The sequence below is a fragment of the Leptonychotes weddellii genome, chromosome 5, assembly GCF_054177405.1.
Source record: "Leptonychotes weddellii isolate Sample4059 chromosome 5, ASM5417740v2, whole genome shotgun sequence".
NCBI classification, from domain to species: domain Eukaryota; kingdom Metazoa; phylum Chordata; class Mammalia; order Carnivora; family Phocidae; genus Leptonychotes; species Leptonychotes weddellii.
In genome coordinates, this window is record NC_138373.1 from 150,543,572 (window position 1) to 150,557,963 (window position 14,392).

General features: G+C 50.1%; 1 protein-coding gene across 2 annotated transcripts; it reads right to left on the reverse strand.

Annotated features, from left to right (window-relative positions):
- Positions 1–675: 675 nt before the first annotated feature.
- Positions 676–11,624, reverse strand: ANKRD54 (ankyrin repeat domain 54). 2 transcript variants are annotated; one of them, XM_006740956.3, is made up of 8 exons: positions 11,141–11,624; positions 9,626–9,673; positions 5,510–5,608; positions 3,224–3,295; positions 2,673–2,720; positions 2,473–2,597; positions 2,189–2,296; positions 676–1,802 (listed from the first exon to the last, which is right to left on the reverse strand). In XM_006740956.3, the coding sequence occupies exons 1-8, from the start codon at positions 11,463–11,465 to the stop codon at positions 1,728–1,730; spliced, it is 900 nt and encodes a 299-aa protein (XP_006741019.1). In that variant the 5' UTR covers positions 11,466–11,624; the 3' UTR covers positions 676–1,727. The 2 variants fall into 2 exon arrangements, with proteins under 2 accessions (XP_006741019.1, XP_030892163.1); XM_031036303.2 differs by having other exon boundaries at positions 5,510–5,603; positions 11,141–11,297.
- Between the last annotated feature and the right edge of the window lie 2,768 nt (positions 11,625–14,392).

The window sequence follows — 14,392 nt, forward strand, 5'->3', positions numbered from 1 at the left end:
CCCTCCCCCCCCGTACGGTGCCCCTCCCCCACGGGTCCCTCCCCCACAGCGCTCCTCCCCTCACTCCGCGTAGACAGGCAGCCACTTCACTCTGCAGTAGCAGCTTGGGCCCCGTGGAAACCTGACTGCTTCCTCTGCCCCTTTCGCTCCCCGGGCTTGGGGCTAGCACCACACTTTCCCTCCCCCAACCCTGCCGACCTGGGGGGGTTTCTCCTCTCACAGGGTCCTGAAGGCAGCTCCCAGCCTGTGCCTCCTGCCCACAGAGGCCCTTTTCTCTTCAGGGTCTGGGGAGCAGCTGGGTGCCATGGGTTCAATTCCTGTGTGATCAGGCTGGGCTTTGGGGGACAAGCTCCCCTCTGAAAAGTAGCCAGGATTCCAGTGTGCTCAGAGGGCAAGTGGTGCAGGGCCAGGGTGGACTGGACAGTGACCTGGGGAGTCTGTCTTTACTCTGTAGTCAGAGCCGCGCAAAGGGCCCGGTCAGGGGGGTGCTCTGCCCTCCGCTCCCCTCCTGTGGCAACCCCCTGCCCGGACCCCTGAGTGTCCACTGCCCACAACAAGGGGCGTCTGCTCCTGCGGGGGCCGGAGTGGGGTACCTCCTCTACAGTGAGTTCCGTGCCTCCACGAGTAGGTTCGTTTCCCGTCACTGCTGCAACCAATGTCCACAGACTCAGTGGCTTCAAACAACACATATTTATTCTCTTACAGTTTTGGTGGTCAGAATTCTGAGATCAGTCTCACTGGGCTAAAGTCAAAGTATCAGCAGGGCTGGTTCCCTCAGGGAGCTCTGCAGGGAGCATCCATTTCCTTGCCTGTTCTAGCTTCTGTGGGTGCCTGCATTCCTCAGCTCTGACCCCCTCCGGCTGAATCTCCTACTTCCTCTCTGACCTCCTGCTTTCCTCCTGTAAGGATCCCTGTGATTACATGAAGCCCACTGGGGTAAGCCGGGAGAGTCTCCTGGTCCAAAAATCATTAATGTAATTACATCTGCAAAGTCCCTTTTGCCCGATAAAGTAATGTTCACAGGTTCCTCGGATAACAACACAGACATCTCGGGGGGCCACTATTCAGCCTACTACAACTAGGCTGCAGAACGGACCACCTCGCCCTCCAGGTATTTCAACGACTGGGTGAAAAAGGCTGGGGCTTTTCTGTTTTGGGTTCCGCAGGGTCCTTCCTAACCTTGTATTTCTAAGGTCTAGGCTTCACCGACCCTCCCTTCCAACCAGAGAAACTCACTGTGAGGTCTCCTTGAAAGTCAGGTGCCAAGTCTAAATCTAAGTGCTGGTGAGGGGTGCAGGGCCAGCCAAGAAGCCCCCGAGGGTGCCTGCCTTCAGCCCACACCCTGCTGGCCGCAACAAGCCCCTGGCCAGGAAGGGACACAGAGAAGGGTGTGGGGCCTGCCGAGGGTGCCGGGGAGGCCACGGGACATGTGAGGCCGGCTAGGACAGTGCACGGCGGCCAGAGCTGAGGCGTGGCTGCAGTGCTATGGGAGCAGAGAAGAAGCTGGGGGCTGTGGTCCCGGCCCACAGAGATGGTACAGGCCGTGGCTGGGAGTGGCTCTGAAGTCGGTGAGAGAGCATCTCTGCCCCGTGGCATCTGGGGGCAAGGGCCTCACCAGATAAGTGCAGCTCCAAAGTCCCAGGCACTGGGCTTTTTCTTGGTACCAAGAGAGCGGTGGGAGCAGGGGCGGGGCAGCGGCAGAGCGGGAAGGCAGGCAGCCTCTCTTGCTACCTCTTCTCCATGTTCTGCATCTGCAAGCTGAGGGATGTGAAGCTGGCCAGGAGATCGGTCACTTCATCCACCTGTGGGACAAAACCAAGGCCCCGTCACAGGTGCCAAGACAGGCCCAGGTGTCTCGGCCCCCAGATCTCCAACCCAGGGCCACAGATGTGGAGGGTAGGCATGGCCTCTTGTCCCAGGGCACATGATGGCTTCACTGTGGTGACTAGGGAACAGCAGTCCGACCGATAATGCTTGACTCCAGGTGGTCTCAGACTGCCCCAGAGACGAGAGCCACGGGGCATGAGGAGCTTCAAAGGAAGTGGACAGAGTCTTTGAGGTCCACAGTGAGCTGCAACCCCCCAGCCGTGGCCTCTCTCTATGGGAGCGGCTAGCCGTGTCACAGCAGAGAGGGACTGGCCCCAGGCTCCTGCCAGGCGCCAGGCCGGGCCCCGCAGCTGCCGCTCACCTGCTCTCTGGTGCTCGTCATCTGGAGGCGGGTGCAGAGGCTGTCCAGCCGTTCCCGCTGCTCATGCCGCCCCAGGCGCTCCAGGTACTCCCTCAGCATCTGGATGATCTGCAACAAGGGGCGGGGCTGAGCCGCTCGGGTTCCAGCTAGGCGGCCCCCAGAGCGCTGCCGGTGGAGCAGAAGCCAAACGGGGTCGGAGTGAAGCACCCAGGAACCCTCGGGCTGGAGGCAGCGCCCACCCAGCGCTTGTTTGCTGCTGTTGGCTCAGCACGAGGGGCACTCACCTGCTTCACCTCCAGCCGGACGGCCTCCAGGCACTGGGAGTGGCCTTCCTGCAGGATGTTCAGCTTCGACTTGGCCAGGTGCAGGGGCGTGCGGCCAGCCCGGTCCAGGGCATCCACGCGGGCCCCTGCGGGAGCAGGCCAAAGTAAGCACAGATGGCATGAGGGCAAGGGAGGAGGGCAAAGGGGAAGGGAGCACATACCTCCTCGTAGCAGGGTAGTGATGACAGGGACATGGTTGGTGCAGGCCGCTGAGGAAGAAGAACAGGGACCTGAGAGTCCAGGACACCAGGGCTTGGCCCTGCGTGCCCGTCGGAGGGAGCAGGACTGTGACTCCCAAGTGTGTCCTCTCGGGTCACACTTCCAGAGACGGCATCACCAAGGCAGCCATGCGGCGGGTCCAACTCCCTCCCTGTACAGCTAGGGAGACTGAGGCTGGGAGATGGGACCTGCCTCACTGCGAGCCACAGTGTGGGGCAGCCACGGGGCAGCCACAGGACAACCACAGGCTGCAGGCTCACCTTCCCTAGCAGAGCCCTGCTGATAACGCAGCTGTGCCCAGGGAATGGCCCCCTGGTGACCGAAGGGGAAGGCCAGGGGACACAGCCTGGGGGGCCCCTGGGGCCCCCGGGGCTCAGGTTCTCCCCAGATGACAGGAGATCCTGCTGGCAGTTTGCAGGACCCCAGGCTCTCCATCAGAGGAGCCCACCTGTGCTGCAGAGAAGGGTGTGCTGAAGGCTTCTCAGGCACTTACCCAGGTGCAGTGGCGTGTTCCCCAGCCCATCTCGCTGGTTGGGATCAGCCCCATGGTCCAGGAGCAGCTGCACTGGAAACAGGAAAACCCACGAGGAGCTGTTGGAGGACTTCTATGGACTGGACCCTAACCCCCACCCCTAACCTAGCTAAAGAGACTTCCTCAAAGTGTGGGACACTGAAAGCAACATGGTTCTCTATGTTGTTTTGTTCATTCATTCAGTCGTTCATTTATTCATTCGCTCACTCCTTCACTCACAGAGTTTACGTGCAGGACTCTGAGGGCCAGGGACTGAGGATTCCGGGAGAGCCTTCTGGCCTATGCAGGACTACGAAAGGACTGAGCTTTTAAGCGTTAAAGAAAGTTCTTTCAATAGCAGTGGCTGCTAGTGAAGGTTCTCAAGGACACTTTCTGCTCTTTGCACAGCCAAGTGCCACAGTGGGAATTAGGCCAATAGCTGATGCTGCTCATCCCCCTCCCTGAGTCTCTATGCCACCTCTAGGGTGGGCTGTGGTGTCGCCAGGGGACATCAGTTACCCAGATGAACATGCAGGTAGACTAATGCATATGATGTGGCCAGGCTGAGCCGCACGCCATGTACAGAAACAAATGTGAGACGCATCATAGACCTACATGTGAAAGCTCTAGTCCGGCTTGTAGAAGAAAACAAGACTATATCTCCTTGACTTTGGAATAGGCAAAGATTTCTTAAAGAGGTCACACAAATGTCAACCATAAGAAAGAAAAGATGGATACATTGGATTCATTAAAATTAAGAACTTGGGTTCATCAAGACACCACTCAGAGAACAAGGCAAGATCAGAAAAGTTAAGTCATTTATATTTGATAAATGATTTGTATCCAGAATATATATAAAGAATTTCTACAAATCAATAATTAAAAAAAAAAAAAAAAGACAACCAGGCAGCTTGTTTTAAAACGTGGACAAAGTTTTAAAAAAATAAAGATAAAATTAAAATAAAACGCGGACAAAAGACTTGAACAGGAACTTCACAAAAGAAGATACAAAAATGGCCAATATGTACAAAAGAGGCTACAAAAATGGCCAATATATACATACTCAACATTCGTGGCCACAAGAGAAACGCAAATTAAACCACAATGAGATGCCACCATGCCAGAATGGCTAAAATTAAAAAGAGACAATACCAGGCACCAGCAAGGCTGGAAGAAAACGTGGAACTCTTACACTGCTGGTGGGAGGGTACATTGGGACAGCCACGAGGGGAAATAGGGTGGAAGTAGAGTACATTTAGCTTTAGTACTAAAGCTAAATGTACTCGTTCCCTGGTGAGCCACAACTCCATGCCTGAGACAGTATCTAACACAGTTAAATGCTTATATCCACAAGTCACAGGTACAAGAATGTTCCCAACAGTGTATTCATAAGAGCCCAAACCTGGAAACAATATAAACGTCCATCAACAGTAGAATGGGTGAACTGTGGGAAATCACACAATGAAATACCAGCCAGCAAGAAGAAAGAAGAAACTCCTGATACAAACACTCAGGGATAAATCTCAGGGATGTAAGTTTGAGTGAAAGAGAATACAAAAGAGTGCATACTCTATGCTTCCATTTATGTGAAATTCAAAACCAGGAAAACTCATCTATGGTAAACAAGGTCTACACAGGGGTAAGGACTGGAAGGGGCATCAGTAGGCTGCTGGGGTGCTGAAACTATTCTTTTTTTCTTTCTTTTTTTTTTTAAAGTAGGCCCTATACCCAACATGGGGCTTGAACTCATGACCTTGGGATCAAGAGTCACATGCTCTACTGCCTGAGCCAGCAGGGTGCTCCTGAAAATATTCTTTTTTTTTTTAAGATTTTATTTATTTATTTGACAGAGAGAGACACAGCGAGAGAGGGAACATAAGCAGGGGGAGTGGGAGAGGGAGAAGCAGGCTTCCCTCTGAGCAGGAAGCCCGATGCGGGGCTCGATCCCAGGACCCTGGGACCATGACCTGAGCCAAAGGCAGACGCTTAACGACTGAGCCACCCAGGCGCCCCCTGAAAATATTCTTTATCTTGATCCGGGTGGTGGTAATGCCAGGGCATACATAGAGAGTTCACTGTTTATAAGTTATACCACATGCGAAAAGGACTCTAAAAAGGGGGAAGGAGGTTTGTCCTGCTGGTGCCTTGGCACTGAGTAAATGTTGCCTGAATGTCTTGAAGGCCTGGCCCCAACCCTGGCTGTGCAGACGCAGATCTTCCCCCAGCACCTCGGCCAGCCCTGTTCCCTCCCTCCTGCCCAGGACTCACCGATCTGGTCGTTGCCATTGCAGGAGGCGAAGTGCAGAGCTGTGCGGCCCTTGTCGTCAGCTGCGCAGGGATCGGCGCCATCTTCCAGAAGCTGCTGCACTGACACCACCAAGACAGAGGGGCGGGGGGACAGAGAGGCAGTGCTAGCTAAGCAGCGGCCCCCAGGGCGTGAAGAGGGATGCTCAGGGGCACTTCCCGGCAAGGCACTGAGAAGGCAGGGGAGAGCTCTTCCCGCCTGGATGCCAAGACAAGGGACTTGTTCTCCTGAGGGCATGACTGAGGACCACAGATTCTGGCTGCTCGAACTCTGAGTCTAGGGACAGAACATCATAGAAGGGTCTTGGCCCTCAGAGTCAGGAGTTCTAGCGTCACAGAAATCCCTAGCACAGACTCTGGCCTCACATCCACTTGGATACACATCCATTCTGGTCGGACACAGCTGCTTGAGCTGTTGGGCGATGCCTCCTTTGCTCCTGGGAGGTGGCCCTCTGGAGAGGCCAGAGTGCAGATGTGGGGCCGCACTGACCAAGTCCCAGGCTCAGCTGAGCAATGAGGACAGGAGTACGTTGCCAACAGCATGGGGCAGTGGAAAGAGCTGGGCTGGGGGTAGGAAGGCCTGAATTGGGGTCCCAATTCACCAGCAAATGGGAATAATCGCCCTGCCCATCTCCAGAGCTGCTATGATGAGAATAATGGATGTGAAATGCCTTCTCTGCAAAACACGGAGCCATTATAAACTGTGAGGCATTACGCGCCACATGCGTATGTCCAACTGAAATGTAGAAATTGCTGCCAGACATCATTTTAGAGCCACCAACAGTTTAGTCTCCGCCAGCAAATCTCTCAAGGACTCCAGACAAAGCCCAGAATCCCCTCCTCCTCTTTCTCCTCAGGCTCAGGTGGCCGCTCCAGCTCCCGCGTCTCCTCAGGGCCCTGTTCACCCTGCTACTCTAACGTGAACAGGCTGTGCCATTTTAGGGCGTTGGAGCGTACGTCGAGCACCAGCCTGGCACCAGGCACCTGTCTGCTAAGCCCCCTGCCCACCCAGCCAAGCATCGTGTCCATTTCACAAACCAGGAGAAGTGTCCCATTCTGTGAAGGGCCCCAGGTACACTCACCCAGCTACCAGGAGGCAAAGCTGGGAATAGAAACCCAGGCTTCTCTAGCTCCAGAACTTCTGCCTCTCCAACTAAATACATAACTTCAGTTTTTCTGGGGGTTTTGTTTTAGAAAAATGTTATCACTTTATATTGTTTCCAATTATATCGTTTTGTTTATCTTAATACCTAGGATCAAGATCGGACTTGTTCAGCTCCATGAACGCTGTTGACTGATTGAAGAAATGAATAAAGGTGGCAGGAAAAGGTTTATGAGAGTGGAAGAGAAAGAAGAGCTTCCAGTCAGTTCAGTACATTCACCAAAAGCTAGCCAGCCAAAGAGATAAGACAAAGCTAAAAGAGTCCCCTCTCTGTTAGGACTTGCGCAGTTAGTCTTCTTGGAAAGCACTTCGAGAACTCATCAAAATACGCACACCTTTGGACGTGATAACCCCATACCTGGGAAATTATCTTAAAAATGAAAAACTGGGGCTCAGTCGGTTAAGTGTCCGACTCTTGATTTCAGCTCAGGTCACGATCTTAGGGTTGTAAGATCGAGCCCCACGTCAGGCTTCATGCTGAGCATGGAACCTGCTTAAGATTCTCTCTCTCCAAAAAAAAAAAAAAAAAAAAAAAAGATTCTCTCTCCCCCTTTCCCTCTGCCCTTCCCCGCAAAAGAAAAACCATTGTGCAAATGTATGACTAACTAAATAACTTTTTTTTTTTTTTTAAAGATTTTATTTATTTATTCATGATAGAGAGAGAGAGAAACAGAGGGAGAAGCAGGCTCCCAAGGAGCAGGGAGCCCGATGCAGGACTCGATCCCAGGACCCTGGGATCATGACCTGAGCCGAAGGCAGATGCTTAACCATCTGAGCCACCCAGGCGCCCTAACTAAATAACTTTTGCTTTGTTCCTCTGAAGGCCATAGTGGGCATCCATTATAAATTGTGGTTATAACTGGAGAATGGAATTATAAGGTAATTCCTGCTTTTCACCTTATAAGCTTAAAAAAAAAATCATACAGCCATGTATTCATTCTGTCAATAGGGAAAAAAAGACGTTTCCCTTTTGAAAAAAAATGAATGGTTACAAAAACCATGAAAAGTTACGCGGGATACAAAATTGTGTATCTGGCACAGTTTGCAAGCCCATTTCTCTGCATAGGAAAAAGGACTAGGATAGTCACCAATATATTTACAGAGATTAGTTCCTGTGCTGATTATGGATGTTTTTCTTGCATATTTCCCTCATCTCCCAAACATTTTAAATGTATATTTTTTTCATATATATGAAAATATATTATGATTTAACAGTAGCAGGGCATCAATTTTGTGTCCATTACAACTGCTTAACTACACCAAAACCCCAACAAACATGCAGAGAAGGAAAAGGAAATGCAAACCATAAGAGAAAAGGAACAGAGCCTAACCCCACAGCCAGGGTCACCAGCAGAGTCCTGCAAGAGGCTGGTCAATCTGATAGCCATTTAGCTTTGAACATGGGTGTGTTAGAGACTCTGACTGGAACATTACAGCATTTCTGTCAAAACACTGAAACCACCATGTGAGTACCTGATTCAAGATGAACTAGGCTTTCTGTGGAAGGGAAGTATAATTCAAATATTCTCCAGCCACACACTAGAGATATTCAAAAGAGAACACTTATCATTTTTCCTTGAAAAGCTATCTAGGTTGCTGTTCAAATATTCCAAAATATTAAAGTTCATGGAAAAGAGACCAAAGTGAAAAGAGCTGGGGTAAGGGAACCATTTTAAGGCCCACATTTTAACACCCAGCCCCCTGAGGTAAATGACTTCCTCTCCACGCCGGCTGTAAATGGGCTCTCTGATCCCACGGCTCTCAAGCGACGCTCACGTCTTCTCTGTTGACCGTAGCACACCACCACCACCAAAACAGAATGATGTCCACTTGAGGTAGGTAGGATCACGGCCCCCAAGATGTCCATGTCCTAATCCTCAGAGTTTATTGGACATGTTACCTTATGCAGCAAAGAAGACTTTGCAGATATGAATAAGGTTAGGGACCTTGAGCTGAAAAGATCATCCTGGATTATTCAGGCCCAAACTAATCACATGAGTCCTTAAAATCAGAGCACCTTTCCCTGCTGTGTGAACCAGAGACACAGCAGTGTGAGGACTCAGTCAACTGTTGCTGAAGATGGAGGGAGAAGCTATGAGCCACGGAGTGTGCGTGGCTCCTAAAAGCTGGAAAAGGCAGGGAAACAGGGTCTCCCCTAGGGCCTCCAGAAAGAAATGCAACCCTGCTGACATCTTGCTTTCAGCGTGGTGAGACCTGTGTTGGATTTTTGACCTCCAGAATTATGTGCTAAGAAATTTGTGTTGTTTTAAACGACTATGTTTGTGGTAATTTGTTGCAGCAGCCCTAGAAAACTCGTATCTGGATAAAATTACAAGTTTTCCCCTAGAACTTGTCCTTGTACCTCTGATGTTGCTACTGTCCTGTCAGCCAAGGAACACTGGGGAGCAACAACAGAAAACCAGAGTGGCGTCCTGCTGGGAGCCCCTCCCATTCCTGTCCGATGTTCTGTCAACTGAACAAGTTTGAGAACCACTGACCCAACTACCACAAAGCCTCGGGGAGCAATTGAAGGTGGTGGCTCTGTTCCGACGGTGACTCTGCTGGCAGCTAAAGCTGACTGTCCATTCCCAGGAACCGGAAGTTCTAAAAAGCTTCTACCCTGCTGCTGGCTGCCAGGGATACAAAAGCAGACATGGTCCCAACATCAAGGAGCCCACAGAGTGATCAACACTATGACATCAGGAAGTTCAGGGTGACAGAAAAGCACAGGAAGAGTAAGCATCTAAGCCAGACTTATCTTTTGCGAGACGATTACAGTTATAGAATATATACAATGAGCCTCGTCCACAGGGTGAGCGGGCATACTGAATGCAAGCACTGTCTTCCCAGGAATGGGTTGCCCAGATTTTGCTTTCCTTAACCATCCCACGGAGTTAGACCTGGCTTTGCACACTCACCTGTTTCCACATCGTTGGCATTGGCCGAGTCCCTCAGCCTCTTCAGAGCTGTAAAGAGAGGAAAAGAGTTACAGTTAAAACCAAAATAAAACAGTCATGATGAAGCTGAAAGTGGATGGCTGCCTGGTTAATCCACAGTTCACCCACGACAACATCTAAAGGGAAAGAAAGGTACCAGGATACAAGAGACACTGGGAACAAGGAAAGACCGGAAACGTGGCAGAGCTAGTGAAAAAAGCCACATTCTGTAGCAAATCCTTCAAGGCCTTTGGAGCCAGATCTTGGCTCTGCCACTTATAGTAGCTGGGTGACCTTGAGCAAGTGAGTTAACCCTCCTGGGCCTCAGGTTTATCATCTGAAGAAAAAAGAAAAAAAAAAACAAAAACTTGAGCCCTGCCCTAAGAGCCCGGAGTTGTAAAAACAAAATGAAATGTTTAGATTGAAGCTCTGTGTGAGTCGGTTACACGGATAATCTTAGATTCTCCAAAAGAGGCCATTCCCAAATAACTTACTTAAATTTGGTAATTCCTAAGCAGAAACGTTTTTCTACTACAATGACACTACCTCTGTATTAGCGGCTAATAGAGAACAATGCCTTTGTCATTGGAGAAATGGTCAAAATTGCAACCCAGATACATTTAATGATTCCTTACTTTTGTATAGCACTTTATGGTTTATATAGCACTTTCAAAGTCTCATTTAATTTCTACAGCATCACTAAGATATGGGTGGAATCACAGATAGTCCTAAAGGGGACACTAAAAGGCCCCATTCTCTTTCAGGGCCTTGATTTCCATGTCATCCACAACATGTGAAAAACAGTACAGTGGACATAAAAGAACAGGAGTTTGAGTCTGGCAGAGGTGGGTTCTGATTCCAGCACAGCCACTTACTAGCTCTGTAACTTGGAGCAAGGCAATCTCTCCGAGCCTCAGTTTCCTCTTCCATATAATGGGGACAGTATCTGGATCTCATTGAGTTATTGTGAGGATTAAAAATGATCACATACCACCCAACAGTGTTTGGCACACAACAAAAGCAGAATAATCTCTACGGATTCATCACCTTACTTAACTCTGGCAACATCCCTGTAAAGCAAGTATTGTACTCATGTACAGACGAGAAAACTAAGGCTGAAAGGTTCTAGTTTGCCTGAGGCTTCAGCGAGGTAGAAGAGTCCAATCCCGGTCTGTGCATTTAAACAAGCTGGTAGAACTTGGCTACAGGCTCTGGCCTCCCTTCTCTGATAATAAAAGCATCGCCAGTACCCCAACCTTTTTTTTTTTTTTTTTTAATCTAATAAACACCTGGAGTCACGAAAAGTTTCTATTCAGGAATTACCAAGTGCTTCAAGACCGTCTCTTTCACATTCACGGTCCTTAGCCGCTCTACATCCTGATTACTACTAGAAGGAGACTCAGGGGTCACTGTGGGCCCGGAGCTCAGTCGTGCGAGGACCCCGTCCTGGTCGGGGTCGGGGGAGGTCAGGGCCCCGCCTCCCGCCGCGCTCCTCACCGTGCACCTCCTTGCCCGTGGGCCCGAGCCGCCGGTGGGGCCTGGCGGCGCGCCTCAGCCGGCCGGCGGGAATCTTACAACGCAGCTCATCGCGGGGCTCCGCGTCCTGCTGCCACAGGACATGGAGGTAGCGCAGCGGGGACTGGGCCCCGCCGGACGCCCGGCCCGGGAGGCCCGCGCCGCCGCCCAGCGCGGATCCGAAGTCCGCGAAGGAGAAGAGGCCCTCGGGGCCCGTCAGCGGCTCCGGCGCCACGGCGCACTCGCCCTCCGAGCTTGAGTGGCCCGAGCGCGGCTCGTCGTCCGCGCCCCCGGCGGCGGCTGCCATGGCAACGGCTCTGCGCGGGCCTGGCCGCGGGAGCCTCGTTCCCGACCGACCAACCGACCCGCTTCCTCCGCCCAAAGCCTCGCTGTCAGCGGGCGAGCGGGCGGGTCCGGCCTGCAACCACGGCAACCGAGCGAGGGGCGAGCTCCCGTCTCCAACAGCCAACCGGGCGTAGTACGGGCGAGAGACTTGAGTTCCGGCAGCATGATTGACGGACATAAGAACCAATCACAAATTTGAACCGCCCACGCCCTCGCCGTACGTCCCCACCGGAGCCAATAAAACAGCTAAGTTTATGACATTCTCTCTCTCTTCCCCCCACCCATTTCCCCCACCGGGTCCTGGGAAAGATAACGGGCAGATACTTTAACCAATACCGTTAAGATGATCTGCACCCAATCACTAAGGAAAACGAAGAAGCCGCACTATAGGGGTAAATACAGATGGATTTTAAAGCAATGAACGTAAAAAAAGGACTTCCTGGTGGGACGTGCATAGTGTGACCAGGAAAGTGAGGGTCAGACTCGACGCTCGCTGAGGTGGTCACAGCCCTATGGGAGAGGACGGAGCCGCAAACACTGAAGGGTTCCGTGCGCGGTGGATGAGCTTCGCAACCCCTCTGACAGCCAGTACCCCATAAACACTTCTCTAAGGTGGACAAGGAGGACCATCCCTTTTCTACAGATAAGGAGTTGAAGCAAGAGAGACAAGGGACTTGTTATGGATGTCCAGCTCTCTTTGGACCAGGGCTTTTGTCCAGGAGAAGTTCTTCCTTCTCATTCAACCCAGTAAAAATATAATCTTTCTCTGACTGTTGAAAACCGCTTTCAAAATTTGTAGTGCTCTCAGAACACCACTGTGAGGTTTCTCATGGTGCTGTATGGAGACAAACGCTGTTTATTTGATCTCCTCTGCCCCGTAACAGGTAAGTACATATATGCCAACTCCACTTGAAGCTACAAGGAAACCGAGGAAAGAAATGAACACTGAATATGTGTCATATTCCATATATCAAGTGCTTGATATATATTACACCATTTATTTCTCCCTTACAAGAACCTTAGCAGGTAGATATTATTATACCTACTTTGCCAATCAGGAAATTGAGGTTCTGAGATGTTATATGTACCCTTGCACGGGGTTAGAAAGTTGAAGAACTAGGATTTGAGCCCCCAAAAGTCCTCTCTTTCCATCACACTGTTTTCTTTAATGAAGAGCCTGCTGGAACCCTGGTTCCAGAGAGTTTAAGTGACAATTTGGGTACTTATACTTTACTCCTGCTGAATGTACCTGGAAATAATTTCATTACTCATTCCTCCTCTTTTTCCACGTAATAACCTCCCAAGTAGCCTTCATCCCTCCAGTCTCTCTTTGTAGGATTCAAGGTGCTCCTGCTGGCTAAGGCACAATTCTCTTTGTGTCTGTAGGATTTGTCTACCCATTGAGTTCAGGTTTAAAGTGCAAACCCTTTATCCTAGCAGTCAGCCATTGTATTCCTCCTACTAGTGGGGCTGGTCCTCAGTCAATCTAGTCTACTAAATATGTGTGCGTTGGTACAGTCTTTTCATTTGAACAGGATCTCTAAACATTTAGAGGTGATTGTTACTTCTCATTTTTAAATCAACTTTGTTGGGGCGCCTGGGTGGCTCAGTCGACTGTTAAGCGTCTGCCTTCAGCTCAGGTCATGATCCCAGGGTCCTGGGATCGAGCCCCGCATTGGGCTCCCTGCTCTGCGGGAAGCCTGTTTCTCTCTCTCCCACTCCCCCTGCTTGGGTTCCTGCTTTCGCTATCTCTCTCTCTCTCTGTCAAATGAATAAATAAAATCTTTAAAAATAAATAAATGAACTTTGTTGAAGTATAAATTACATAGCCCAACCTTCTGTGTGTTTCAAGAACCACTTGTTATTTGGATTTGAAGAATAGGATGTGCGTTGAATATGAATCCAGTTAGCCTCAGCCTCTGGGCTTTAGACTGGAACTTGAGCCATATTCCCCCATAATGCCTGGCTTAGCATCTGGCACCACCACATTGTAACTATTTGACTGACTGAGTGACTGACCTATTCATTGAATGAATGAATGAATGAATGAGTTAACGATAGTATAGCCCAGTGGTTAAAACCATCAACTTTGGAGCCATAAATATGGGGGGCTATGGCTTTGAGCAAGTGACTTTACTTTTCTGAGCCTCAATGGAGGTAATAGCAGTACCTATATGTCATATGCTTATCACAAGACTAAATGATATGATGTGAGTAAAACACAGAGCTTGGCATAGAACTAGTGCTCAAAAAATGGTATCTAGTGCTATTATTATAATAAATAAGGGTAGAATGCAGGCTAGGGCCCATGCAAATCCTATGCAACTGTGGGCCCATCACACTGGCTTGAACTTTTACCTAAGGGTACTGCAAGCATTCATACTAGTCATTTTTATTTGGTTCGTCAGCAAATAAAACATGAAGCACTTGGTGGGAGGCAAAGGAAATACTTACAATGTTTGCCTTTCGGAAAAACCTTCTACCTGGGAATCCAGGGACTTGGGCTCAAAGTCCCATCTGGCCCAAACTCACCTCATGGTGTGAGGTTAAGTGTTTCCTTTCTTTAGGCCTCAGTCTTCCTGTAAGAAGGTATTGTTCTAGGTCAGAAAGTGACACTGGCTCAGGCTAGATTCAGTAGGACTTTCCTTTCATTCTTTCCCTCATTCTGTTGGCCTTCACAGTATTTTAGAGCAATTTGAACTGATTGCCAACATTTATTTTTTTATTTTTTTAAAGATTTTATTTATTTATTTGAGACAGAGAGAATGAGAGACAGAGAGCATGAGAGGGAGGAGGGTCAGAGGGAGAAGCAGACTCCCTGCCGAGCAGGGAGCCCGATGCGGGACTCGATCCCAGGACTCCAGGATCATGACCTGAGCCGAAGGCAGT

What these genes read in the sequence shown, in the direction of transcription:
- ANKRD54 (XM_006740956.3), bottom strand. Translation starts at nt 11,465, where the DNA reads ATGGCAGCCGCCGCCGGGGGCGCGGACGACGAGCCGCGCTCGGGCCAC. An exon ending in TCCGGCTGGAGGTGAAGCAG is followed by an intron (nt 2,297 to 2,472) that starts GTGAGTGCCCCT and finishes CCCTTGTTGCAG; the next exon opens with ATCATCCAGATGCTGAGGGA. An exon ending in TGACGAGCACCAGAGAGCAG is followed by an intron (nt 1,803 to 2,188) that starts GTGAGCGGCAGC and finishes TTTGTCCCACAG; the next exon opens with GTGGATGAAGTGACCGATCT.